Source organism: Balaenoptera physalus (genome assembly GCF_965194825.1).
Source record: "Balaenoptera physalus genome assembly, chromosome: 4".
Lineage (NCBI taxonomy): Eukaryota > Metazoa > Chordata > Mammalia > Artiodactyla > Balaenopteridae > Balaenoptera > Balaenoptera physalus.
In genome coordinates, this window is record NC_138891.1 from 146,495,166 (window position 1) to 146,523,084 (window position 27,919).

The 27,919-nt window shown below is 57.0% G+C and overlaps 4 protein-coding genes across 14 annotated transcripts in view; 2 read left to right on the plus strand and 2 right to left on the minus strand.

Moving 5' to 3' along the window:
* Positions 1 to 502, minus strand: part of MCM3AP (minichromosome maintenance complex component 3 associated protein) — a 42,105-nt gene extending 41,603 nt beyond the window's left edge. Inside the window, exon 1 of one of the 3 annotated variants that reach the window (XM_082460010.1) lies at positions 370 to 502. The gene's annotated coding sequence lies outside the window, so the exon portion shown is untranslated. Of the gene's footprint in view, positions 1 to 278 lie in introns of all 3 variants that reach the window. The other 2 variants (XM_082460011.1, XM_082460009.1) reach the window with 2 other exon arrangements.
* YBEY (ybeY metalloendoribonuclease) lies at positions 419 to 4,949 on the plus strand. Of its 2 annotated transcripts, XM_082460018.1 has the most exons (5): positions 419 to 527; positions 865 to 1,095; positions 2,096 to 2,224; positions 3,483 to 3,551; positions 4,621 to 4,949. In XM_082460018.1, exons 2-5 carry the CDS (start codon positions 886 to 888, stop codon positions 4,705 to 4,707), a joined length of 495 nt encoding a protein of 164 aa, XP_082316144.1. In that variant the 5' UTR covers positions 419 to 527; positions 865 to 885; the 3' UTR covers positions 4,708 to 4,949. The 2 variants fall into 2 exon arrangements, with proteins under 2 accessions (XP_082316144.1, XP_082316145.1); XM_082460019.1 differs by lacking the exon at positions 3,483 to 3,551.
* Positions 4,950 to 8,329: 3,380 nt separating this feature from the next.
* Positions 8,330 to 21,175, minus strand: LOC309659843 (uncharacterized protein C21orf58). 7 transcript variants are annotated; one of them, XR_014263001.1, is made up of 9 exons: positions 20,947 to 21,175; positions 20,098 to 20,158; positions 18,702 to 18,775; positions 17,726 to 17,890; positions 14,895 to 15,006; positions 10,152 to 10,273; positions 9,567 to 9,802; positions 9,111 to 9,311; positions 8,330 to 8,583 (listed from the first exon to the last, which is right to left on the minus strand). XR_014263001.1 is itself a non-coding variant. In XM_082460013.1 (9 exons), exons 1-8 carry the CDS (start codon positions 21,004 to 21,006, stop codon positions 9,128 to 9,130), a joined length of 876 nt encoding a protein of 291 aa, XP_082316139.1. In that variant the 5' UTR covers positions 21,007 to 21,175; the 3' UTR covers positions 8,330 to 8,583; positions 9,111 to 9,127. The 7 variants fall into 7 exon arrangements, 6 of the variants coding, with proteins under 6 accessions (XP_082316139.1, XP_082316138.1, XP_082316140.1 ...); XM_082460013.1 differs by having other exon boundaries at positions 9,111 to 9,173; XM_082460012.1 differs by having other exon boundaries at positions 8,330 to 9,173.
* A 3,694-nt stretch (positions 21,176 to 24,869) lies between these two features.
* Positions 24,870 to 27,919, plus strand: part of LOC309660237 (pericentrin-like) — a 28,974-nt gene continuing 25,924 nt past the window's right edge. Inside the window, exons 1-2 of one of the 2 annotated variants that reach the window (XM_082460703.1) lie at positions 24,870 to 25,070; positions 27,699 to 27,905. In XM_082460703.1, coding sequence (XP_082316829.1) covers positions 25,014 to 25,070; positions 27,699 to 27,905 — 264 coding nt within the window. In that variant the 5' untranslated portion in view covers positions 24,870 to 25,013. Of the gene's footprint in view, positions 25,071 to 26,420; positions 27,906 to 27,919 lie in introns of those variants that run through there. The other variant, XR_014263297.1, reaches the window with a different exon arrangement.

Here is a 27,919-nt window from a genome sequence, read left to right on the forward strand (position 1 = left end):
GGCCATTACTCCCAGGAGCTGGCTTGAAGAACAAGAGTGCTCACGCAGAGAGGCTGCCCCACCCCAGACCGCCGCGGGACAGGGGCACCGGCACAGCGCAATCCAAACCTCGGGCGGCGCGGTGGGTGACCCCGCACCCGTTGTGTTCCCCCGCGCGCCCGCAGTGTCCTCCCGGCGCCCCTGGCCCCGCACCCCCGGCCCCCACTCCGTCAGCGACACGGGCGCGGCGGCGGGAAAGGGGGAGACCTCCGCCCGCCCGGGCCCCACGCCGCGCTCACCGTCCGGCTCAGGGACGCCGCCGCCCGCCGTCCCAAGGCCCCTTGGCGCCGAGCCGGAGCCGCACGCAAAGACCGCGGCAGCCAGACTCACCGCTTCACTGCGCGCAGCGAGAGAAAGCTAGGCGGCCCCACTTCCGGTCCGTCCCGCGCCTGGGGCCCGACGCGCTCGGGTTCCGCTCTCTGGCCGGGCGGCGGCGGCGGAGCTTCCGGTACGCGGCGTCCAGGCCCGGCCCAGCCGGCTTCCGCCCGGTAAGTTCCTCCTCCCCAAAGAGGGGTGGCGGGTGTTCCCCGCGGGCGGCCCGGAGCCGACGGGGCGGGGCGCCCCCCTCCCCGCCCCCACCCGCACCCCTTCACCGTTGGCCCTTTGCTCCCCGCCGCCCCGGTTTCCTAGTGGCTGTTGACGTCTGTCTGGCGCGCCTGACTCCACGGCCTGTTCACGTCCTTCCGTGTTATGGCTTCCTTATAGTGAAAGGCACATTCCATGACGTTTTTCCACGAATTCCACCACACAAGATGAATTGAGTGTGTGTGCGCGGGGGTTTCTACAGAACTTAGGATGGCTTTCTGATTTGTCTGCCTTTTCTAGGGCGCGGTGGCTCCGGCCGCGATGAGCTTGGTGCTGAGGAACCTGCAGCGGGCGGTGCCCCTGAGGCGGGCGCGGCTCCGCGAGAAGGTGCAGGCGGTGCGGAGAGCCCTGGGGGTGCAGCGCTTCGACCTGGGGGTCGTCTGTGTCGACAACAGAAAGATTCAGCAGATTAATAGAATCTACAGAGACAAAAATACCCCAACAGATGTGCTTTCCTTTCCATTTCACGAGGTAAAAGCTGTTTTCCTGTTCCTGTCTGGCCTGCCTTCCTCTGTAAATCCCTGTTAATTATACCACAGACATGATTTTAAGTTTTACTTGGAAAAATTTCAAATACACACAAAAGGAGAGAGTACCGTGTGACCATCCCCTATTGATCAGATCCTGTCGCTGGAGGAGGGGAGGTGATTGCCCCCCTGACCCCGCGTTCTGTACCAGTGAATTAAAGAGAAAGTGCTTCTGCAGTTGTAAGTGTGATTCAATAAGGCATATGTATGCATTGAAAACTCTTAAATAACTCTGAGAATAAAAGGACAGAATTGGGTGAATATTTTACACAAATACGTGACATGTATCAGGTCACTGCCTACGTTCTGTGACTGATCCACGCTAAGCTCCCCACACTGTTAGTAGCAGCGTAAACTGGGGCAGCCCTTTTGGAAGGCAGTCTGGCAGTTTACTTGAAGTAAATCTTGATTACTGTTTAACCCACTAGTGTCACACCTAAGGAAATAAATGGAAAGAAAATAAAATGTTCACTGTGTAGTATAAAACTGTATTAAAGTATCCACTTATCATTTTCCCTGATAGGAAGTAAAAATATTAACACCCGAAGTATCAAACCATACGTGACTGGCTTAGTGTGAACAGGCCTCAACTGAATGGACTGGTCTTTATGGTCTTTATGTGGGAAAATGAGAAAGAGTATTTGTTTAGGACAAAACAACAACTGGAAAAAACAGAAATGTAAGCTTGTATCGATGTGGTGATTTAGCTCCTTGGAAGTTAGGGAGCTGGGTGGTTGTGCCTTAGGAAGGAGGAAAGAAATGGAAGGTTCGTTTGACAGGGTGGGAACATCTTCAGTCAGTCGTGTGTAGCGTCTCTGCCACGGTTCCCGACTTGTCTGCCTTGGGACTAGTGACACAGGGTCTTTCGGGGTGAAATCTGTAGGCCTGTGGTCGGTTAGTGTTCTGAGGTCGTGTTCTCCAAATGTGTGTTTCCTCATTTTCAGAATCTGAAAGCAGGCGAAATTCCCCAGCCTGATTTTCCAGATGACTATAATTTAGGAGACATTTTCCTGGGAGTGGAGTATATCTTCCAGCACTGCCAAGAAAATGAAGATTACTATGATATCCTGACTGTAAGTGCTGAAATGACAGATCCTGATTGGCAAAGCAAAGGCTGATGTCCTCCACCCAGGCCGTGAGAAGAGGTGGAGGCGACACGGGCATACACACCATCGTCCTCATGTAGGACAGAGGTCACTGGGGGAGACCCACAGGCAGGGGCAGCACCCTCTCACCATCCCTCAGAGAGGAGAGCCTGGGCCGTGGGGTCTGCGTGCCCCGTGGCACCACTGGGTGAGGGGAGAGGACAGGGAGCAGCTATGTGTACAGCTGAGGAGAGGGAGCCCCAAAAGTGGCCTTGTTCTTAGCTTTACCTCTGGAGATCAGCAGGCTGTGTTTAGCCAGCTCGGACCTGCTGCATGAGCTTCTTACTGAACTGCCCGAAGCAGGCAGGATTCTGGCCTCCAGGACCTTCAGATCTGTCTCCTCAGCTTGGTGCCACGCAGGGTGGTGGGAGTGTTCTGAAAAGCGGTGTGTGATTGAGTCGTGTTTTAACGTTCCTGTGGATTCAATTGAGGTGTTTTCCTTTGGCCGAACAGCCACACCCTGAGTTATCATCTTGGGGGAGCCTAGTGCTTCCGAGGCTTGAAGCAGAGCGTAGAGCTTCCCGGCGAGACGCCCTGTGCTCAGGCGTCAGGGTGCTGCCAGGAGGAGGGTGTGCTTTCTCCCTGGGAGTTGGGGCAACTGCAGCATAGACAGGACTAGTCAGCACAGGTCTCAGCTCTGGGACCTCTGTGGCCAGCAGCTGTGCACCCCTGGGGGCTCTGGGCTGGGGGGCAGTTGTGGACCTCTTCCACTCCCCACATCCCCTGAGGATTCTCTTACCCCCAGCGGAGGGCCAGCCCACACTCCTAGGGCCCTCATCCCCCGGCACAGGGCCAGGCCAAGCCACTGTCCTCCCAGCTGGTGCCCAGCTGCACGTTGGCACCTTCTAACAGCCCGGGGTAACTTCCCCCTTCCCCTGCCCTGGTCCTCCATGTCTCCACAGCTACCCACCCTTCTGCCCCTTCCCTACCCCACCCCAGAGGAGATCATGATCTTCACATCCTGCCACAGGGGCCAGGCCTACTGCTGCTCCCCAAACCCCACCCATGTGACCTCACTACCTGCCCACAGCACTGCCTGGGCCCAGAGGAGGCTTCCTAACCTCCCACCAGGCATCCACTGAGCTCTCCCTGACTTCCTCCTCCTCCTCCTCTTCCTCCTCCTCCTCCCTGGCTCGTGGCTTGGTCCTGACCACCCCCTGAGGCAGCTTCTTAATTGTTCTGACAGGTGACTGCCACCCACGGGCTCTGTCACCTGCTGGGCTTCACACACAGCACGGAGGCCGAGTGGCGGAAGGTAGGAGCCATCACCTGTCCCCAGCACACACACAGGGGGCATTGCAGCCCGAGGCCCCAGGAACCAGGGCTGCACCACCTGCCCCTTGCAGTCAAGTATGAAAACCAAATGGAGAAATGCAGTGAAATAAGGAACTTATAATGCCTGCTTTATAAAAAAGACTCACAGTGTTTGTCTTAAATATTGGACTCTCTAAATGCTGTTAACTGCGTTATTTATTCACTGTTGAAAGAAAGGTCTGAGGAGAGACACTACATTCTGTAAATTCTATAAAATTCAAATGGCTTAAAGTTAAAAAACCTTTACAAGAGACATTGGGATGGTACTTGTCAATGGAAACAGGATTTAGAGCGTGCAGGTGTCTGATCCAGACCTGTTGGGTAAAGTTCTGTCAGTTTGTCGCCTGGAAGGCTGCCCGTGTTTACTCTGTCTATGAAGGTCTGTGTTGGTAGATGCACTGTATTGTGTTTTATTAACTCGAATTATATTCGTAATCAGACGGGTTCCCTGAACAGCATAGAAGAAAAGCATATTTTCCTTAACAAGGTAGTCTCCGGGCAGCGGGCCTCCCCCCCAGCCTTCCTAGGCTGCTGGGTCCACACCAGCCACACCCTGGCTCCGCCTCGCCTCCCCCACCCCCAGCCCTGCTGTGGCCGCCTGGCTCCCCTCCACAGCCCCGCTGCTTCCCACACGCCCGCCGGCAGCATCTCAGGAAAGCCTCCAGCACGCTCCCCCCCCCCCCACCGCCCTGCCCTTTCCCCGGGGGGCCGTCCTCACACACCCCTCCGGTGCTTTCAGGCCCGGGCCACCCAGTCTGGCCCCTTCTCCTGCGACCCAGGCAGGCACTCCTCTTCATCCACGAGACCACCGCCTCAGCACCCAGCCCCAGCCCCCTGCTGGCTCCGGGGTTCACACGCCACCGGGCAGCACGTCGGTGCTCCCTGTGCACTGGGACCGCGGCCTGCCTTGGGCTGCATGGGAGGCCCCGGGCCTCAGGGAGGGAACCCCAGGGCCCGAGGAGGCCAGGCCTCTGGGCCAATCTGGAGCTGTTTCCACCCCTTTCTTTCAGATGTACCAGAAGGAGAAGCAGGCTCTCGAGGAGCTGAGCGGGCACACAGGGACCAGGCTGCAGCCCCTGAGCAGGGGCCTCTTCTGACCGAAGTGCCACAGTGTGGATGGGAAGTGGGTACCCCCCCGGGCCCCAGGGACCAGGGCTCCCCACGCTGAGGTCCCCGCTGGCCACTGCTGGCCTGCTGCACAAGTGCCAGCCCTAGCAGGCGCTGAATTCCACGAGTGGAACTTGCTTCTTAAAACACGAGAGAAATTTTCACTCATTTCTTTGTTCAGGACACAGTAGGTGTGTTATTTTCAGTGTTGTAAATAAAATAGTTGCAAGTGCTCAGGATGCAGAGGTGTGTCAGGGGCGTGTCAACCGCCTCCTCCCTGGGGCTCTGCCTTTGACAAAGAGGCATCTCCCACGTCTGCATCCCTTCAGGACAAATCAAGCAGCCCAGGTGGGCCTGCCCCCACTTCCCGTTGGAATCCTGCTGGATTCGGTCCCATCCAGCTCTCAGGAGCGCTGGGGCATGGAGCCTTTGCTTGGTGCCTCTGCAAGGTGAGGGACAAGGCTGACCCTCGAGGTGGCCGCAGGGCCAGGCCTACCCCCCGCAGGGGACCCTCAGCACGCCTCCTGCCATCACCCACCCCTACCCATCGGTCCCGGTCAGGCAGTTGCTCACAGACTGTGCTCGAGTCCTTGGTCGTGGCCCCGGCGTGGCAGAGCTCCGACTGCCATGTCCCATCCTCCTGTAGGAAACCCACCCTCCTGTCAGTATGTCCTGCCGTGTGAATATGAAAATAAACCCAGGAGTTTACCCCAGAGCTTTATCCAGAGCTGTGCACAAGCTTCGGGCATCACGGGTGGGAGCAGATCTGGAAGGGGTGGGCGCCGAGCCACCCCGGGGCCTCCAAGCACTGACCACAGTGCCACAGACCCTCCAAGGAGCTCTGAACTGGTCGTGGCAATAAAACAGAGCCTCTCGGAGACCCTGAAACCCCAAATACTATGATTCGAAGAATCTGGTTTCTCTCATAAATCGATTTCAGAAACACGAAAACGTGTTTCCCACTGGATTTGTGTCCTGAGCCTGGACTTTCCCTGGCTCTCGGGGACACGGGCCCTGTCACGTTCCTGAATCATTGGCCACATGACCTATTTGTCATCAGTTAAGCTTGTTCTCGGTTAAAGTCTAACATGGCAAAGACCAAAGATAACCCCACAAAGCTCTTTGTTCCCCAGGCCTTTTTAAGGGACTGAAGGAGTCCTGAGACCCACTGGTCCTATCAGCGAGTATTCGGAGGTCTCCACCTGCCATTAGAGCTGACCCTCCAGAACCTCTGGTCATGTCCGGAACACAGGCAGGGTTTCTCCTGGGTATGGGCCTGAGCAGAATTGCTGGGAGCTGGAGGTGTGAGGTCCAGCTTTATAGGCTGATGCCTATGAGTGTTTCCCCAGGGCTGGATGATTTGTCCCCGCCGGCAGCCCGTAGTAGTGGCCCCCAGGTCCTGCTACCTGGTGTCAGGTACCGAGCAACCTGCGTGTGCTCTGACCCTCCACTTGGACGGTGTCCACATGTGCACCGTGGCTGTCCTGCGTTTCTCTTGTCACCAGTGACCGTCTCCATCGGCATCCCCTCCACCAGAAGGGTGACTGCTCAGGTCTTATTGCCCATTTTCTACTGGTTTTTCTTTTTTCTTGTTAATTCTGGGGTGTTTTTATATATGGTTGAAAACATGCCTTGAATTTTAGTACAGAATACGAGCAAGTGTTCTTCCGACCTGAATCTGAGAGAAGGCCGCCCCATGGTCTGTCAGCAGCCGTGCCGTCTGCCGGCTGTGCGGCCTCTTGGTTCTATTTCATTCTGCTGGCCGTTCCTGCCCACCCTGCCCGGGCACGTGCTGTCACGTCCCAGAGCTTCCTGCAAACCCAGCATTGCCAGAGCAGGGCCCCTGCTCTGGGTGTCGCCGGCATCCCCAGCCCTTTACTGTCCTAGGTGTGTTCTAGATTCAGCTCCCAAGGCCGTGACGCCCCGGAGGCGCCGTGCCAGGTCCGCAGGCCGCCGAGCACGTGCAGTGCCTCTCGCTTCGTGTCCTCAACGTCTTGCTGAGGGGACCGCCGCCAGCAGCCCCGCCAGGGTACCAGGCACAGCTGGTAAAAGGCGGTTTTCTCACAACACTTGCCCCTAACTGCCAGGAGCCAGTGCAGGGCCCACAGGTGGAGGGCTCAGGCCCACAAGACCGCCCCCCACTCCAGACCAGGGCACCCACTGTCCGACGTCACCAGGAATCGGGTTCCCACGACCCCCGCCTCTGGTTCAGTAATTTGCTAGAATGGCCCACAGAACTCAGGGGAACACTGGTTTCTTACAAGGGACACAGATGAACAGCCAGAGGGAGGCGTCCGTAGGGTGATATCTGGGAGCTTATGTCCCCATGGGGCTGGGGTGCACCCCCAGATGTGTTCACCAGCCCCTCCTGAAGCTCTCCAGCGCCCTGAGTCGCCTCATTAGCGCAGTCACGAAACACAAAGGCTTTCCGATCCCCGTGCCAGGAACCAGGACAAAACCAGATAGACATGTTGTCTTCTGCTGCAGTATCACGCCCCGCCGCCACTGTACTCCCGGCACCTGGACCCCAGAGCCCGCCTCCCTAGCAGCCCCAGCCTCACCCCCAGGGCCTGCTCAGACCTCTTCGGCTTCCCCAGGTCGGCATGCCTCGGGGTGCTGTCCCCCCGGGCCCTCCTCAGCAGTGACCGCCCCTCCTGCAGGCCCCCCCAGTGGTGGCCTTGCCGGGCTTCTCCCGGCCCCGCACTCTCCTGGACTCAGGAACATGTTTCCTTCATCCCGGTTGACCCAGCAAGGCCAGGTGTGCGGTCGTAGGAAACACGTACGTTGGTCTCTGCCCCTGGCTCCTGACATGGGGCTCCGTGTAAATTCCCAAGTGACAAGAGCACCAGGAGCCCCATTTGTCCTAATAAGGTGACTCTGGGTGGCTCCTGGGCGGAGGCTGGTCGCCAGGAAGACCAAGCCAGGATGAGAACCTTGGAGCTTACAGGGCCACCCCACGCCCATTCTCCAGAGTAGGGAGGGGACTAGAGATGGAGTTACCCGTGGATCAGGCCTCCATGCAGTCCCCGCAGCATAAGGCTCGGGGGGGCCGGGTCGCAGACACATCCACATACCAGGAGGGTGACACACCCCACTCCACGGGGACACAGGTGGCAACCTGGCTTTGTGACGGGTGTCTGAAGCGAGGACAGTCCTGTGGGACTGAGCCCTTAACCTGTGGGATCCGATACCATCTCCAGGTGGGTGGTGTCAGAACTGGACTGAACTGTAGGACACCCATGCGGGGGTCACGGAGGACTGCTTGATGTGGGGAAACCCCGCACATGTGGTGACGGGAGTGAAATGTTCTGTGTGCAAGTAAAGGAGACTCACAGGTGAGAAAGACACAGGAGGGAAGAGCGGGGTTTTCCCGACTTGGGAGGTAAACAAAACTGAGTTTTTCCAATTTACCAGACCATCCAAAGATGATGAACTTCTGTCAAATCTCTTCCCTCTATTGAATTAATAATTATGTTGAGAAATAAAACCAAAGGGAAAAGCCATGTTAGAAGACGTCAAACTGAATGGGAATTCCCTGGTGCCCACCCACCCCGCCCCCTGCAGGCCGCAGTGCTGGGGGAGAAAGAAAGAAAGAAAACATCAACGTGAAAATAAGGAAATTGGCTCAGACATTTAGCTGCATGTTTAACAAGACACCGGCTGTCTGTTGAGAAAAGCTGCACTCAGGCACCCAGGCCGCGGCCCTCTCCTCACTGGGCAGCTGCACGGGGCGAGGTCAGCCCGGGGGGAGCCTGTGTGCAGCCAAAGGGCAATTCCGAGGTCATCTCGCTTCCTCTGACGAGCCTTCTGGCAACTGCGAGGGTCCAAAGATGCAAGGCCGGAGCAGGGCTCCTGCTCATGTGGAACTTGGGGAAAGAGATGATGTATCCCAAAAGGGGCCAATGAAAACATGCATAATACTTGAAAATGGCATTTGCGAGAAAATTATATTAAAGCATCCAGGAAGCATAATTCCACCAGAAAAAAATAAAAGCGGAGCAGAGAGTGGAGTAAAGGTAACTCGTCCCGTGGGGAGAATCCAGACAGAGGCAGACGGGAGACGGCCCTGCCTCGGCCCGGCCTGCGGTGCTTTGCTTCAGGAGGAGAAGCTACGTGAGTGAGCCAGCCTGCAGCTCTGCCCTCACACACACACACCAGGCACATGTCCTGCGGCTGCGCCTTTCCTGCGAGGAGCCGGAGCCTCTCCCCTGGGCCACCGGGCACCACGAGTGTCACTCTGCTCATGGCGTTTTCCCCCAGGAAGGTTTGAGCTCTGTGTGGCTACATCAGTCGACCTTTTCTCTCCTGGCTCCTGAGCCATGTCTCCTGATGAACCCCCGTGTCTCCTCGTGACCCTCAGCCCCCTGGGGGAGCACGAGGGCCTGCCGCTTACCCGAGCCCGCCGTGGGGTCACAGGCCTGGAGCCTGTGTGGGCAGGACGCCGTCGGACGCCGCCCTAAGAGGAAGGAGGGTGTCTCTGGATGCAGCTGCTGCCCTGGTCTGGCTCACAGACACCATGCTCAGGTGGGTCTCGCCACCAGGGCTCGGTGGGGACCCTCACAGCCGGGCTTATACTGGGCCCTCCCCTGCTGGGCTGGACAAATGACCCACGCCTCGGGCAGCTCCCCTGGGAGGAGGGCATGGGGTCCACACCCAGGCGTGGCAACTAGGACTGAGGCTGCCATGGTTACCTCCCACCCCCAACCCCTCCCTCAGGAGCTGGCAAGGCCTCCCCAGGCTCCTGCTGCAGCTACAGGCCTGACAGAGGGTGAGGAGGGGCGACCCAGGCCCTGGGGTCCTCCCGCCCTGCAGGTGCAGGAGGCTGGCCTGGAGCCCAGCCCGGACTTACGTGCTAAGGGCGGCCACTGAGGGACCGGCCACGTGCCACACGGTGGGCAGGAAGCTGGCAGCAGGAGGGAGGGCAGTGGCGGAGACCACCGGGGGCCACGTGGAGTAACCCGCCGGGGAGCCAGGAGTGGGGCTGGCCTGCAGCGGGGCTGGGGGCGCGTAGTGGTAATGGTGGTGCACAGAGGGCGGCTTCTGCCTCTTGGCTCGCAGGACGGCGGGGCGAGCCCACTGCAGGTCCTCAGCATGACACACACCAGGGCGTTTCAGCGGGCCCCCCGCTGCTCCTGGGCTCCCCTCCCCCCCACGTGGCTCCTGACTCAGGATGGGGTGTGGGTCAGAGCAGCGGTGGGCAGGGGTCCAGGAGGGCAGGAGGGTGGGGGCAGGCTCCAGCAGAGCTCATCCGGCTCAAGGGGGCCTGAACTGCGCAACCCGTTCCTCATCTGGGTGGGACTGGGGGCGCTGGGGAGCTTCAAGCTGGAGCACAGAGCCGGAGCCAGAAATGTGTTTCTCAGAGCTCCACAGATGCGTGGATTTCTGGAGGAAGAGCCACCAGCTCCTCTGGACTTGGTTTGGGGGTGGAGCCTACCTGTGGGGGGCGGCGCGGGGGGGCGGGCGCGAGCGCTGACGGGGGCAGGGCTCTGAGCATCAGGTTCTGCATGAGGATCTGGTGCATCTGTGCGTTCTGCATCAGCATCATCTCCGCCACGTCTGAGGGAGGGCACGGAGGGCTCGGTCACGCACGGACGGCCGCCGATGACCGGGCCGCTCCCGGCACGGAACTCAGGTGGAGCAGACGCAGAGCTCTGCGAGCAGGCGTGGAGTCCTGTGGGCCTGCGGGTCCCAGGCCGTGTTCGCAGACGTGTCCTTTTGAGCCCTATTGATGGTGGAGCCTTCTTGCTACTGGATTCCTCACGTGCGTCCGCTGGGCTGCGTGGTGGCCCCGACGGTATCCACATCCTAATCCCCAGGACCTCTGAATGTGGTCTAATTTGGAAAAAGGGTCTTCGCAGGTATGATAAGGATCTTGAGATGAAATCACCCAGGGGAGCCCTAAACCCAAGGTCAGTGTCTTCCTGAGCGAGAGGCAGACGGAGCTCTGAGACAGAGGAGGAGGCAAGACACAGAGGAGGCGGGCGGAGGCTGGAGGGACACCCAGAGCCCCAGGAGCTGGAGGGGCAGGAAGCACCCTCCCTGGGCGCCTTCGGAGGGCGCACGGCCCCGCCACACCTTGAGTTTGGACCTCAGCCTCCAGACTGTGAGCAGACACATTCCTGCGGTTTCAGGCCACCCGGCTTGTGGCGCTTTGTTGCAGCCACCCGGGAAGGTAATATATTCACCAACTCAGGACACTGTGAAACGCTAATTTTGGTCAGTGTGGGACATAAATGTTGCTTCTTTCCACAGCAACTAGGCCCTGGAAATTAGGTGGCCCTCCAGGCTCTGTTGGCCTCACCAAAGGAAGGCGAGCCTCTAAGGACCACTCACACTCGCAGCCAAGCAGATGGGGCCTGCAGGCCTGGGGTGGGGCTTCCGCAGGCGCTTTGGGGCTGCGGCTGCAGCAGACAGCCTCCCACTCAGGCCGCTCTCCCAGGCCTCCCTGAAGGTGTGGACTCGCCAAGCCTCCACAATCGTGTGGGCCAATTCCTTAAAACACGTCTTTCTTGCTATATTACACACCCTGCTGGTTCTGTTTCTCTGCAGAGCCCTGACTGGCACAGATGTCGGCACAGGGCCGGGGGGGGGCTCTGGGGAGGGGGCCAGAGCCAGACTGCTAGTGCAGAAGCTGAGTCTGGCAGCCCCACAAGGGGCAAAGGCCCTTGAGGAGACCCACGTGGGCCTGGGCCTGGGGGCAGCCCCGCCCACAGTGAGCCCTCTGAGAGGCAACCCTCCCCATCAGCCCTGCAGGGTCCCCCCCGAGTAAAATCGAGCATGACAAGATTAGTCGACAGATGGGGTAGAGAAATGGACCCACGTCTACAGCCTCACCACAAGGGCACACATCAGTGCAGTGGGCAAACAGTCTTCAATAAAGGGCAGGGGGTCAAATTGGTATCCATGGCAAAAATAATAGCATTGATCCCTAATTCACAACACACACAGAAGTCCATTGCAGGTGGATCATAAATCTAAATGTGAAAGGAAATACAGCCGCAGAAGAAAATACAGAAGAACGTCTTCCTGACCTTGACGGGTAAAGACTTCTTAAACAGGACACAAAAGGTACCAACCATAAAGAGTAAAGCCTGAAAAACTGAACTTCACCAAAATTGAGAACTTCTGCTTATCCAAAGACACCACGAAGAGAGTGCAAGGGCCACAAAAAGGACTTGCTGTTTGCAATACATATGTCAAAATGACCCATTTTTAGAATACATAAAGAATTCCTAGAAATCAATAAAAGAGGCAGAAAACCTGAAAGAAAAATGGGCAAAATACTTGAATGGGAACTTCACAAAAAAGCATATTCAAAGGGCGAAAAATATATGAAAAGGTGAAGTGCAAATTAAAACCAGAATAAGCTACCATGACCTGCCCACCAGATTGGTGAAAATGAAAAATTCTGAAAACATCAAGTGTTGGTAAGTCGCTGTGGGCAACCGAAATTCTCCTCCCCTCCCGTGCGGTGTACATGGGTACAGGCACTTTGGAAAACTGTCTGACAGTATTTCCTAAGCAGCCATCCCGTCCCCGGGTGTGTGCCCCACAGACACGAGCACGTCCATTCACCAGAAGGCACCAGAGCAGCACTGCGGCTACAGCCCAGCTTCACAGAACCAGAACGCCCAACCCCCCAAATGGGCCCACGGTTTGAGGGACTGAATAGTGTGGTGGCTAAAGAATGGCCCCAGTGATGTCCACACCCTGATCCCAGAACCTGCGAACGTGTTCCGTTACACAGCAAAAGGGACTCGCAGATGTGACGAAGTTAAGAATCCTGAGATGGGATGGAAGTGACCTGAGTCTCCACCCACGGATGAAGGTATAAGTAAAATGGGGTCCATCCACACAGTGGGATATTACTCAGCCTTAAAAAGGCAGGATGCTCTGACACAGGCTACAACATGTATGAACCTTGAGGATGTTATGCTCGGTGACATATGCCAGACACAAAAAGACAAATACTGTGTGATTCCACTCTTATGAGGCATGTAGCCCAATCAAAATCAAGAAGATGGAACACAGACTGGTGGGCGCAAGGGGCTGGGGGAGGGGGCTGGGAAGTTGTTCCCCAGGGACAGAGTTTCAGTTTTACACGACGGAAAATTCTAAAGATCTGTTGTACAACAGTGTTGAATATAGTTAGCACGACTTAAACATGGTTACAATGGTCAACTTTATGTTATGTGTTTTTTACCACAATTTTTTAAATTAATTTTTTTTAAAAAGGATCTTCAGATAGGGAGATTATCTTGGATTATCTGCGTGGTCCCAATGTCATCACAGGGGTCCTTAGAAAGTGTTGGGAGAAAATAACTATCAACCTACACTTGAATATCCAGCAAAACTAGTGTTTAAGAACAAGGGGAAATAAAAAGAAGGTGAACACTAAGGGAGCTTCAAAAGCCTCTCCTGCAGGACCTTGTAAAAGACTTGTTCCCAGATGATAGGAAGGGATTCCAGAAGGATGGTCTGAGATACAATAAAGGGTGAGTTAATTCAAATGTATTTTCTGTATGACGTTATACCAGTGTCTTTTTTGTGAAGTTTTCCGAAAAGGTAGAACTGATGTGGAGAGCAGTCACGGGGAGTGGGGTGGGGTGAAGCTCCAGAAACCGCGTGTCCAACTTCATAGGAAGCAGCCCAGCAGTTCTCCAAAGGGGTTGTTGTAGTACTTTTGAGATTCCCTATTTTTACATTCAAGTATTTGATCCAGTTGGAATTTGTTTTGGTATAAGGAGTGGGGTAAGGAACGTGACTTTACTTTTCTGAATAACTAGCTACTTACTGACTGTTTCATTTTTACCAGTGATTTTAAATGCACTTTTTAAAGGCACACAGACACTTGCGCGTGTGCGCGCACACACACACACACGCACAGGGTATGCTGGGTTCACCTCTACACACACACACACGCACAGGGTATGCTGGGTTCACCTCTACACACACACACACACGCACAGGGTATGCTGGGTTCACCTCTAGAGCCTGACAGTCACTAAAGTTCATCTGGAAAAACCAAGGAGGGTGGTGAGGAGAGACCAGCGGGCTGTTCTCTCTGCACCTCCAGGCCACCTTCGTGTGTGTCACGGTGAGAACGGTCCCCCTGGGGAGCTGCAGGCCGCCATGGCCCAGGCCTGGCATGTACCACGTACACGGTGGTGCTACAGTCACGGGGACAGAGTTGAGAACACTCATCAGGTGATTCTACACACAAGTCTGCCTCGGACTCTCAACACCTCCCATCGTTAGGGAAACGCAAACTACAACCCCAGTGACCGACTACCACCCCTACTAACACGGCTGACCGCACCACATGCGGGCGAGGGTATCGAGGAACTGGACCTCTCACACATGGCAGTTTTAAGCACACACCTGCCATGATTCAGCCGTTCCAGTCCTAGATATTTACCCAGGAGAAATAAAAATGTACATCCAGACTCAGATGTGAGTGTCCATGGAGCTTTTGTGGTGATAACCAAAGCTAGAAATGACCCAGATGTTCATCAGCAGGTGAAAGGATAACAAACCAGTCCATCCACACAATGTAAGGTCACTGGGCAATTTCAAGGAGCCATGGTTTGCTACGCCCAACAAGAGCAATGAGTCTGAAAACAGTGCCACTGAGCGAAAGAAGCCACACAGAAAAGAGCGCCTACTGTGTGATTCCACTCATACAAAAACCTAGGAGACGCAAACTGACGCAGAGTGACAAAGCAGGTAGGACGGCGGGAGAAGGCGCCTGAGGTGATGCCGTGTTCACTGCCTTGATTTAGTGATGGGTTCACAGGTGTGTACAGGTGTCAAAACTATCAAATTGTACACTTTAACAGTGTGCAATTTATTCTATGTCACCTCAATAGAGCTGTTCTAAAATTCAAGTATTTAAAAGTTACTTAAAGAGAAAAGCAGTTTAACCAAGGGTTTTTGGAAGCTAATCACTGGATGAGTTGGGTTGGAACACAGTTCTTTCAAATCTGAGCCCAGGCTTCTTCCCTCAGGGATATCCATCAGTAAGGATTTTTCAAAGTGAAATTATTTTCATGTTGGTAAATACATAGCTTCAGTTGAGTAGTCAAAAGCTGGCCCTAAAATACTACCCTGCTTACAAAACTATTTTTTCAGTAGAGAATTGCGTAAACCAATGACAACATTCGTTATCAACACTTACCTTCCTTGATGCTTCCTGACTGCTGAGTGGGGAAGGCCTGGGGAAGGGGAATCTGTGCGATGAGTGGCTGCTGAGGCAGCTGCTGGATGATGGTGGTGGGAGGTGGGAGTGCCTAGAAGAGCCAGACGACCCATTACCTGAATGTGCCCCGGGAATAGTGACCTACAGAACCACCCACCACCCATCCACCCACCATCCACCCATCCATCCAACATCCACCCGCCATCCATCCATCAATCCATCCCCCATCCATCCATCCATCCATCCATCCATCCACCCACCATCCATCAATCCATCCATCCAACATCCACCCACCATCCACCCATCAATCCATCCCCCATCCATCCATCCATCCACCCACCATCCATCAATCCATCCATCCAACATCCACCCACCATCCACCCATCCATCATTCCATCCCCCCATCCATCCATCCATCCCCCATCCATCCATCCATCATCCATCCATCCATCCATCCACCCATCAATCCATCCCCCATCCATCCATCCATCCATCCATCCATCCATCCACCCACCCATCATTCCATCCCCCCATCCATCCATCCATCCCCCATCCATCCATCCATCCATCCATCATCCATCCACCCATCCATCCATCCATCCATTCATCCACCATTCAACATCCACACACCATCCATCCATCCACCATCCATCCATCCATCCATCCACCCATCCACCCACCATCCATCCATCAATACACACATCCATCCACCAGCTATCCATGGGGGACTTTAAATGAGAAACCCTAGAGGTTAAACAGATGGCTGAATAGATAAATATTTGAGTCTGGGTATCACTTAGGACGTGGAATGTTATGGACTGAATGTTTGTCCCCCCTCAAATTCATATGTTGAAGCCCTAACCTCCAAAGTGACTACATTTGGAGATGAGGCCTATGAGGAGGTGATAAAGGGAACGAGGTCGTAAGAGTTGGGCTGTAGTCTGATAGGGCTGGTGTCCTTGTAAGAAGAGAAGGAGACACCAGATGCTGTCTGCCTCATGAGGATACAGTGAGAAGGCGGCCACCCACCAGCCAGGAGAGCACGCTCATGGGAACTGCATTGGCTGGCACCTTCATCTGGGACGTCCAGCCTCCAGACTGTGAGAAGGTAAACGTCTGAGGTTTAAGCACCCAGACTGTGGTATTTTGTAATGGAGCCCAAGCTGAGTAAGACGTGGTGTTTTTCATGTTTCCCACATTTCCCGGCTTTAGTGGGCTAAGCTCGTCCCTGCTTCCATTAATTCTGCTTTAATAGAGGCATCCAAGGATCTTGGCTTGGAAATACCCTCTGGCTTCCCTCCTGAGTTAAAATAAATGCACAAAAATTTTGGGCGCACACCAGGTGCTGATTTCTATTTTAATCCTCTTCTGGATGCACAAGGCCCTGCCCTGTCCCTTCTCTCTCGGTTCACGGAAAGGATGGCATCGACCAGGGATGGCAAACTTCCTGTAAAGGGCTGGACAGTGTATCGTTCCTGCTTTGTGGCCACACGCTTTAGTCGTAACTGCTCACCTCTGCCTTTGTAGCTGGAAAGCAGCCCCAGACATGTAAGCACTTACTAACCCTGAGATGTGTGTTTCATATCATTTTCATGTGTTACAAACTATCCTTCTTCCCCTGACTCTTTCCCAGACATTTAAAAGTGTACCACCCCTCTCGGTTCACAGGTCGTACTGACACAGGTGGCAGCCAGCTTGGCCTGTAGCCACAGTCGGCCGCCCCCCGCACAGCACCCCCCGCCCCGCACAGACCAGCAGACAGTCCCAGCGGCGGTGCTGTCACGGCAGAGGGGACCTCCTACCCCAGAGTCTCTGGGAAATTCAAGGCCCCTGCTTGCTCTCGTGGTGTCACTGGGGCTGAGACTGAAACACCCAAGCATGACTGGGCCTGAGGAACTGCACTAAGTATGAGCACGTTTTGGACTGGGGGAGCCTCCAGAACCTACACCCTCAGCCCACCATTCCTGGGGCAAAGGGGGCTCTGGGGGCTCTGCTGGCACGCCCCTTCCCTCTCTGTTCCCTCCACATGGGCTGCCAGGTCCCCTCCCAGAGGATAAACGCCCTCCAGGTCACGGACCCAGCCTGTGGGCACCAGCAACCTCCCTGGCCAGCCGATCCAGAACCTTCTCAACTTGGCCCTGCCCACCTCCTGCCTTGTCTTCTCCTCATGCACTCAACCCCCGAGGCCGCAGCCCGCCAGGCACCAGCTGCCACCCTTCCTTCCTCTGGGCATCCAGCTGCCCCCGATACAATCCCTTTTGCTTAAGAAAGTCAGAGTTGCTTTCCATCGCTTGTAACCCAGGATGCTGAATGTAGGCGTGAGGATCTCAGAAGTGGAGCAGTCTTCCACCTTTTACAGTTCTGCCCTGGAGACTAGCGGCTAAGCTTCCCCAGTCATTATGAGGTTTCGGAAAGGAGCTGACACACTTCTTCCCCAAATTCAGGCCCTCCTGATACGGAAACCCCCTAATACTTCTGCTCCTAGCACAAAGGTTAGGACGTGGGGCAGAGCTGGGACCCCAGCCTCTCACCTGTAATGAGGAGATAAGCACCCCCTACCCCCAGCCAGTTCTCAGGGCACCTGTGAGGCCTGATTACACACATGAGCCCCGACAGAGCCAGACACGGACTGCAGCCACTGCCGCCGCTTAGCCCACGGCCCCTTCCGCGTACTTCCCTAAGGTGCTGAGAGAGGCGAGAGACGGAGGTGTGGAGACACCGCCATCCCTGCTTAGGTGAGAGGTCTCTGGGGGCGTGGCACCCTCCCTGCGTTGGTTCTGTCCCCCAGATTCACCGCGAGGAAGACTTACCGGGTGTTGGGTGATCTGCGGTGGGTCCAGGGTGGGTGGGGCCGGGGAGACAGCGGGGTGGACGCCCACGGGGGGCACCTCTGGGGGCAGCACTGACCCACGGGCTCCTCCGTCCAGCCCCCTCCAGGCGCGGGCCCTGGAGACCTCTTCCAGGAGGTGCTGTTCCTGGAACGCCAAAGCAGAGCCTGTGCTCGGAGGCGGGGAGCTGTGACACCCGGAGCGGGCTGGCGTGTCCCAGGCCCTCACCCCGCCTGGCACGACAGCGCCAGCGCACAGGCGTGTGGCCCCCTGTGGGGGAGCGGCCCCAGGACCACCTGCCACCCCTGTGCACCAGGCTCCCTCCCACCCGACCCGGGCGCACGATCAGATGGTAGGCCCAGGGCACAGCTGGGTCGGAGTTGGAGCCAGGCCCTGGAGGCAAAGCCTGAAGGCCCTTGCATGGTGCACACAGGAGAAATTGACCCCAAACGACTTTTTCCAGCCTATAGAGGATATTCTGTCTCTCCAGCATGCTTCCAGGTCGACTTCACTACAAAGCAGTGAGTTTATCACAACTATTGTTTGGACCCGAACGCACCCCTTCCCATTGTCATTCCCTGCTGCTGGTGCCTCTGGTTTGGATGAAGCCCTGGTCATCTTGGAATCCCACTTCCGGGGGAACCGGACCCTTCACACGGCATTTCCACCTCTGATCGTGTGCAACCAGAGCAGTGTTTTTCAGCTAACAGCCCCCTGCGAGAGCCCAGCCTAGGGGAAACAGGCGAGTTCGCCTCTCTCCATGGAGTCCGTGACTGGGGAGTGACGCCCCTCAGCTGCTCAAGTCCATCAGCTGTCCACCCCCAAGTCGCAAACATCAGAACCAGCATGGGTTCCAGAAGGGCCCCCACCTCCACTGGCCCGTGTTTGCTCTGAGCTCAGGCCGCAGTTTCAGCTGCAGAGAGCTCAGGCCAAGGCTCCCTGTGGCCGCATGGCCTACCCAGAGTCTCTGCAGAAGGTCCTTCCTCATCCGCAGAGCGCTCCGCAGGGCGGCCTCTGGCCCATCCTCATTTCCTGGAGGGAAGCGCGTGCTTCAGGGCTCAGCACTGCAGACTCCGGCAGCGCCCATCCCCGGGACCTGCACGCCTGTCCCGGAGAAGGAGGGAGGTGCCTGGGGACGGAGCTCGGGGGGCTGCCCCGTGGGGATTACGTGGGCAGTGGTGGGGGGCATTCGGGGAGCTCAGTCTCTCACGGGGGTCTGTCTTACTCCTGGAAAGCAGCCGGAAGTTGCAGAGTGACAATTTCCCCTGGGGCCCGAGCACCCTGTTGCTCCTGTGCCTTTGCCAGAAAGTCCCTCGGGCTCCACAGGATGCGGCGAGAGGAAGGAGGCCCGCACAGGATTCGGGATGGGGCCGAGAGCCCAGCCTCCTGTCACCTGGAGCCACCCCGCAGCCCCAAGCAGCCTGGAGGCTGGCGCGGTCCACAGAGCCTCAGGGAACGGCTCCTGCAGCGTCCTGGAGACCACGCCTCTGGTGGTCCCTGAGCTCGTTTCCTCTGGGTGCACGGGCCTGCCCCCTCCCCCCAGGCCTGCCGCCTCCCCCTAGAGCTGGCGATGCCCAGGCTGCCTGTCCTCTGGGGTCCCCACTCCCCCTCCAGGAGTCCCCACTTCCCTGGCTCGTTTGTACTGTTCCATGTTCTGTGCTTGTCCTCGGTCACGTGACCTGGTTTGGGATTTTTTTTTTTTTTTTTTTTTTTTTTTTTTTTCTATCTGGATTTGGGCCCTGGGCTCTGTCTGCTGCACTTGGGAGCTGCCTGGAACCCCCGCAGCCCAAGGGGCTACGCCACGTAGTAAAGAACAAGCAGTGTCTCCCCAGCACCTCGCCTAGATGTCCCTGAGCCCGGAGCCCGTCACCAGGGAAAGCAGTCCTTGCCCTGGGTCCTGTGGCTTGAGCATCGGACCGCCAGCCAGGCTGGGGACGACGGGGCGTCTGGTCTGGGCGCCCGAGGATGTGCAGGCCGACACGGATGGGGTAGGCCCTCCACACCCACACCGCAGAGCAAGCTCAGGGCAACATGGTCTGATGCAGGTGTGGCCACTTCCGATCGAGCTGGGCAGCCTGGGCTGGTTATCTAACCTCTCTGGGTCTCTAGCGCTCAACTGTGCAACAGCAATGATGAACGGGCCCTCCTGGGTATGCAGACTGGATGTGATACGATATGAGGGTGTGTGTGTGTGTGTGTGTGTGTGTGTGTGTGTGTGTGTGTGTGTGTGTGTGTGTGTTAAAGACACAACAAAGGCCTTTCCGCTCTGAAAGTAAAGAAGTTTAGAGGACAGTCTCGCCATAAGCGGAGGTTGCTCCGGGGCCTGCGCAGCTTCAAGCAGCCCGGGCTCTTACCGGGAGTGAGGTGGGGGTCCTCAGAACCCGCTTCCACATCCTCGCGCTCCTGCTTCAGCTTCTGTGAGGAGAAGAGAGCAGGACGAGGTGCGTGCTCCGGGCGCAGGCTCGGTGTGGGGGGCCAGGCCGGGCGCCAGCGCCCAGACGGAGCGGCTGGGAGCAGGAAGCGTGTGAGGCGGACCGCGGGGCAGTAGCCAGGGTGGGACCCGGGGGCCACGCTCCCCATGCGACGCACACACGCTCCCCCCTGAAACCCACAGGCCCCTGAAGGAGGCTGTCTGAAGAGCCTGACCAGGCCGGCCCTGTGTCCTGACCACCCTGACTGCCGCACTGAGCCCTGGGCCGAGCAGCCGCTGTCTGGGCCAGTTCTGGGGTGAGCCCTGCTGCCCCTGTGGGCAGCCCTCGGGGGCAGAGGAACAGAGCAGGCAGGTGAGGTGGGGGGAGCCGTGAGGAGCCCGCAGACCCTCGGAGGAGGAGAAGGAGGCCGGCCTGAGGGCGTCCACTGGCTGCCCGCCCCAGGCCTGGCCGAGACGCCGCACCCGGTAGGGTCTGTCTTCCCTTAAACTCGGAAGCCGGGAGGCCCCGAGGCGGAGTGTCAGGGCGCCCTGGCAGCGCTCCAGCCTGGGGGTGTGGGCCTGCCTCCTGGCTGCAGAAACTGCCAGGAGAACCTACTTGGTTCTGTACAAACACAAAGAAGAAAAACCAAGGAACCACAGTTCTTCACTACGAGGCTAAAACCGCTGAAAAGGGTTTTGCTTTGGAAGTGGGCTCATTACAGGTATAATCTTACCTTTCAAAGCTGTGCTTCTGTAACAAGCTGTTAAAAACACGAGTGCCCAGCTGTCTTACCTTCTCCAGGAGTTTCAGGGTCAGCCGGGTCAACCGATCTGCCACCGAGGAGTCCAGCATCCTGGGGCCACAGGAGGGGACGCCGCGGGCCCACCCCCTCCCCGTTTCAGTTCCCTCTGGAAGAACTGCTCAGCCAGAGAGAAGCAGGCCAACCCTGGGGTCACTGAAGGAATCCCACGCTGGGCTCGGTTTACCTTCTGGCCTCTACGGCCAGAGAAGAGCTTGGGGGGTGGGGCACAGTGTTGGGCATCGCCATGGTGGTTGGCGCACAGTGTTGGGCATCGCCATGGTGGTTGCTAGGAGCCGCAGACATGGCGAGGCCCGGTTGCCAGGTTTCCACTGAGAGTCCTTCCCAGGCCCCGCCTGTCCCCATGCAGGGGTTACCAGTAAACACTGCTGATCCCCAGGTGTGGCCAGGCGGGGCTCCTTGGGAAGGAAAAAGTGGGCAGCAGCTGGGGCCCGAGGGGTAGAGCGCAGCCCTGGCGGGGAGGACAGAGCCCAGAGGATGGGGTGGGGGAGGAGGCATGGCACCCATCCCCCACGCACCACGGGGGCCTGCCACCCCTGCCCTCAGTCCGTTATGGCCTCCAGGAGGCCAGCAAGCCCCTGGCCTTTCTTAGGGATCCTGCCAGCCAGACGGGAGTAAAGGCCAGAACACTGGAAGACAGGGTGCGACCACCACCTCCCTGCAGACTTCAGGAACCTCTGGGTGGCAAGGGGGGTGGCACCAGGGAGCTGGCCAATGAGGTGCCTGGGGGCTTCTGGGTGGGAACTCAAGGTGGGCTCACCCCACAGGCACCCAGCTGGCACCTCAGAGAACATGGGGCCACCCCGAGGCACCACCCCTCAGGGTGGATGTGATTCCAGCAGGGGGACTGCCCAGCCGGGACCCATGCCCAGAGAGGGGCAGGGGTTCCTGGTGTCTGAGGGGCAGGGGCAGGGGCACCTGGGAGGGGGACCATCAGTGGGTGACCCACCTGCCCGGCAGAGGGCATGTCCACAGGGCTGGCATGGGGAGGGGGTGTGAGGGGAGGGGAGGGGGTATGCCCATCAAGGAAAGACTTTTCTAAATGATGCTTCACTTCAATGCTTCCCAGGAAGGGCAGTTTTGAGGAGTACTATTGTATTTTGTTTTATATTGTATCAATATGTACTGTATCTGGCATTTGGTAGGGTGTCCCTCTACTATTGGGATTTGTTTGATGATTTCTCACAATTGGACTGGGGTTATGGGTTTTTGGGAGGAAGACCACAGAGGCAAAAGGCCCTTCTCATCACGCCCCATCCAGGGTGTGTGCCGTCAACATGACCTACACTGTGGATGTTGACCTTAGTTACCCCGTGGAGGCGTGTCTATCAGGTTTCACCACTGCACAGCTACTATTTTTCTCTCCCTTTCTACATTGTTTTTTTCAGGAGGAAGTAGCTATGCACAGCCCATACATAATGAGTGGGGGGTTATGTTTCCCTCCTTGAAGGTGAGTATCTACATATTTGGACAGCTGTTTAATTGTTAAAAATAAATTAAGAGTCAGATCCAACATTTACAGAATATCTAGAATAGCCATGGAAATGATTCTGGGGTTCCTCGGAACACAGTTTGAAAACCACTGGCCAAAGCAGCGTGGGCAAACACATGGGCCCCCCACAAAGTTTTAGATGTACTGCAACATGTAAAGGTTGAGAGATTCAGGCATAGATCTGAGTCTCTGACTGCTCTTGGGAAATCCGATCCTGTAGTCAGCTAGTGTTGCCTGCCTACCCCTGGTCTTATGAGGCCACCGCCTCATGTCTGTGAGCCAAGACTGGAAGCTCCACTCACCACACAAAGGGCTGTGGTCTGACTCAGGAGGGGGTTGAATTTCCAGGGCTCCCTGAAGATTTGTGTAAGTTGCGGTGCTTAGACTCACACGTTCACACTGAGGTTGAAAGGTGAGCTTGTGTCAGTAAAGTCACTATAGCACGTTCGTGGAGGAGCATAGTTACTGCCACTCAGTCTCAGAGAGCAGACAGGGAGCACACGGCCTGCACACAAGCCCTACTGCATTGAAGGCACAGGAGTGAAGGAAACACAGAAACCCACAGTGTGTTTGCTGGACACCCCTGCACAGTCACCCGCACCAGTGCTGCTTTTGATATGCCGCCTCTCCTCTAGTTGCCACTTGCAGCACCGTCATCCTACCCAGCTCTACCCCGGCCAGATCTGACGCAGGGGCAAGTTTGTGGGTGTTTTCAGTTCTCACACAGGGAAACCGAGGCACAGCTGCTTAGGGGTTTCCTGTGTTTCTTCCTGAGTTTATGACCCCCCCCCACTTAGGTAACCATAATCAGTCGGTGACAGCATCCCCCCACCCCACACCCCACCCTCCGCGAGGGAACGCTCACCCAGGCACAGTTACGCTACAGTAACAAGAGGTGCCGACAACACGCTTTGGATCAGTGTCAGTTAGTCAGAGCTTATCAGCTTCCAATGAGCTTGATAACTGTAGCAGCATTTGATTGTTAATCAAAACCGTGGGCTAGGAATAAAAACCTCGCCTTGCTTCCTCATCTGGACAAACAGGCTTAAGTGGAGTCTGAAGCTAAGGAACAAACAATGATTTCGTGAGACGACAATTCCCACACGGGCCATGAATTCATAACCCACGTCACATTCCTTTTCTTTTAAAAAAAATTTTTAACAGACTCTCTTTTTGAGCAGTTTTAGCTTCACAGAAATTTGAACAGGAAGTACAGCACATTCCTTTTTAATAACCATTTACAATATATTTGGAATGATTTACCCAAACGTTTCAAGGCCTTAAAACTTTTCCATGTGAGAAGAGACTTTTTGCCTTTCACTGAAACAGCTCTCTCCCTCTGGTGATCTAGAACTGTGTACAATTACTGTATCATTTAAAATTGCATCCTTACAGGCCCCTTGGCAAGTTGGCCCTATGGAGCCCCTTCCACGCTGGGGTTCCAGGGGCTGTCCTAACAGGAATACACTTGTATTCCGGGTGTGGGTTTGCCTTTCCTGCCCGCAGGGCTTCAGCCTGACCCTCTCTCAGAGTTTCCCACTGCATGGGGTCCCTCCTAACACTCTTTGACGCAGGGCACTGCTTTATGGCAGAGGTGCCAGAGTGGACCCATGACTGTGCAAGCTGGGGGCAGACGCATTAAACCCTCGATATGGCACTGTGTCCCCAGTGGGAAGAATCCATGGGTCCAGGAGTGGCAGCACCGCCGGTGGCTTCTTGTCCCTGTAGCTCTGGGCTCCGTGGGTTGGGGGTGCCGGCCCCGATTCCCACTAACTCTGGCCGCCCCCCGGCACTCCGGTTCTGTGGGTCCAGGCGCCAGCGGGACCCAAGGGAGGGACTCCTAGGAACGGAATCAAGTGATTTTGCTGCTGGCTGGCTGCGATCGTGGCACGAACAGGGCCAGCATCCCGGTCGGCGAAAGGACCCTGGAGACGAGAGTTTGGTTCCCGCCACCCCCGGGCACGGCCACAACCCGGAGCGACTTTAGGGGCAGCCCTGAGCTGGCGCACGCAGGCAGTGGGGCCCAGCTTCCTGGGCTATCCCCGGGCGCTCGCGAAGCTTGACTCAACTGGACACCGGCGCAGACTCCCCCCGGGGGGCCTCAACCTCGCGCGAACGCGAACCTGCCTCCGCGCCAGTCTCAGCCGGGCCAGACAACCCACGTGCGCGGGGCCCTTCAAACCGACCAACCACAGAGAGCGCCGAGGCTGCCGCGCCTAGCTCAATGGTCCTGCCCGAAGAGGCGGGAGCGTCCGTGCGCCAATCGGAGGGACGGACGCAGGGGCGGAGCTCCGCCGGGCCTCGCCTCCTTGAGGGCACCGCCCTGAACGCGCGTGCGCGAGGGCAGGACCGCGGCCTCTGATTGGCCGCGGGCCGGGGGTGCACGCCCCGGGGCGGGGCCGGGCGCGGGGCGGGACCACGTCTGCGTGACAGTTGTCGTAGGGGGAGGGTGAGCCCAGGCGGTGGGGAGGGAGTGTAAATAGAGCGAAGGCGGCGCCGCATCGGCCCCGCTACCTCCCGGCGACCTGCGAAGAGCCCCCGAGTAAGATGGAAGAAGATGAGCGAGAGCGGCGGCGCAGAAAAGTGGAGGCCGGGAGAGCGAAGGTAAACGGCAGCGCCTCCTCCCCCCGCTGTCCCGGCGTGGGCTCCACAGGGCGGGCTCCGGCGCCTGCCACCGCTCCCTGCCAGGAGCGGACGCGGCCACGAGGGGACCGCTATCGCCGCACTCTTGCCCTTTCCGCCGACGGGGCTGGAAGCCGCCCCTTGGCCGCCGCCATCTTGAATCCGCCGCCCTCTGCCTGGGCCCGCCCCCGCCGTAGCCACAGCCAATCAGCGGCCGGGGGCGCGCGGCGCCTGGTGGAGAGGTCGGGCGCGGGGTACGTCGGGACTGGTGGGGCTGCGCTTGTGCTGGGCAGGGGCGGGGCCGTGGGAGCCGGGCGTCCCCTCCCCGCCACCCCCCCGGGACCCCCCCGCCTTCCCCCGCCCCGACCACCCCCGGGGAGCTGCCAGAGGAGCCGGCGAGGCGGCTTCATTGACAGACAGTGGTGTCCTCCGGACGCGGCGTCCCTGACAGCCGCCCGCTCCCGGAGCCCGAGGTGCCGGGACGGGCGCTGTCACCACACCTGCGCTCTTGTGCACACCTACTGGCACTTGCGCGTCTCCCTGTCCTTGCCCGGACTCCTGAAGGGCTTGGAGGCCGGGATTCCCTGCAGTTGGGCGACACGGGCGCTCCCCCTAGGGCTCAGCTCAGTTTCCATCCGATTAAAACGACGTGCAGAGATTCGTTTTACACGGAATTCTGCAGTTCTTTTTGCTACAGAAGTTCGGAGTGGTGTTCCCGGGCACGGGACTTGTTCACCCTGTGGAATGCCTCCCACCGACCCACGCCCTGGTGTCGGGGCTCCTGAGACGCCTGTGCCGCCTCCTCGCTGCTTGGGGCCCAGGTGGACGGTCCTGGGCAGGTGAGGGCGGAGGGCCTCTGCCGGGGCCGCCCCTCGCGCCGGGCCTGGGAGCTCCAGACGCCCGGACGGAGCCTCCCGGGAGGTGTCACGTCCGTGCGCTGCGGATGCCCCCTGGAGCTCTGTGCGGTCCCGGAGTGGCCTTTGTCATCCACGTAGGCACCGTCCGGTACTCACTGTTCTGGGCATGTTGTGGCGATTGAGCCGTTTGCCAACCAGACGCGGGCCCTAGAGACAGTGGAGAAAGCCTGGGCGCGTGTGCTGTGCCGCCCTGGCCCACCCCGTTCCGGCTGTCGGGGGGAGCCGCTGTGCAGTGCCCGCGACTATTAGGCAGAGCCCTCTGAGGTTGCTGTTTGAGGTCAGACGCGGTTAGACATCGGGAATTTTACGTGGATCAGCCCTCAGGGGTGTTCAGTTCTGTGCTAGTTCCTTCCCTCGAGGAAACCACAGGGCCACTGCATTAAAGAGACCACTCAGAACACATGGTGAGTGGTGTGAGGTGGTGACAGGCAGAGGACAGAGCGGCCTCCTCAGGCTTCCTGTGCAGGTCAGACTTCTGACTGGGGTTTGAAGAGTGAGGCTGTTGTGTGTTTTTTCCCCTTTGCATGTGCCTGGCACATAGGAAGGAGATGGAAGCGAGCCGGAGTTTAGTACCCACCGTTTTCCCTGAGCTCACCATGGTCTGTAAATGTGCCGAAATGTTGCTTGAAGGAGCATTAATGGTGATGAGAAGATTTCACCTAGGGAGAAGAAACAGATGCTTCTTGTTGGGTGACCACAGGCCGGAGACTGGGTCTGTGATGCAGGAAGGGAACTCACAGACGGTTAGAGTTGATGGAGTTGGGCACAAAATCAACGAATCTGGGGCTGGTTTTGAAGGCAGTGTCTGTTCTTGAGAGACGATTTTTCTCACTTAAATTGCCTCTTGTGATTTTCCTATGTCCATGAAATTGTGCACTTCTGTTATCATTTATACAAACATTTGTTAGATGCATTTGCTTTTATGACCAGAGTTGTCATTTGAAGGACCTTGTCCTCCTGTGAAAAGCTGACGTTAGCTATCATACCTTTTGAATAAGGTGTTAGTGGGAGATGGTGTGTGAACAGTCTAAACCCTCAGATTTGTGGGACTGAACAGAGCCAGGTGTGCCTTCTGATAGGGACATTTTGCGGAGGTCCCTGGTGCTTTGGTGAGCTGCGTCATGAAAAATAGAACATCTGATTCCATAAAGGAGGATGTTAGATTGACCTGGCTTAATTAATTTTTTGCTATTTCTGTACCTTGTCTCAGAATCTATGGCAAGGAGGTTTTGGCTAGGCTATGTATTTCCCTGATTGGGGGAAAATGGGGCAAAAAGGGAGAATTTAGCTTTTCTATATAGTTTTAAACCTTAAACATGCCTTGATTAAGCTGTCAGTTTTTAAAATAGATGTACTTTTTAATTTTTGAATTTTTCTGTAAACTGTCAGGGGCTGGAAAAGCTATTCTGCCAGTCAGCCTTATTGCTTTCCTTTGTCTGTAGGCACCATTAACAGTTCTTAATGTTAGATTCTTCGGGTGTCATTCTGAACCTTTAACTCCCAGTATCGTAGATGTTAACGGAGGTGGTGTTTCTGGGTCGGGGCCTGGTTGATGTGAGTCTGGCCAGGTGTGGCCGCGTGGACTGAGCCAGCCCCAGAGCCTCATGTTCCCCACAAGCTTGCTGTCTTTGTGGTTCTGTTACTTTTTCCTCACTTACCTTTGCCTCTACTACCTCTCTACGTTTTTGCGCAGCTTGCTCACTTCCGACAGAGAAAAACAAAAGGTGACTGTGCGCATTCGAAGAAAACGCCGGCGAAGAGGAAGGGCGCGGCTGTCGATGCGCCTGACCAGGAGGAGAGTCCGATAGCTGCGGCCGAGGCCGGCGGACTCCTGGGAGGCCGGGACGTTGGCCAGAACACGTCGTGCAGCGACACCCCTGATGGCGCAGGAGTCCCTCAGGTAGATTTGCTCGG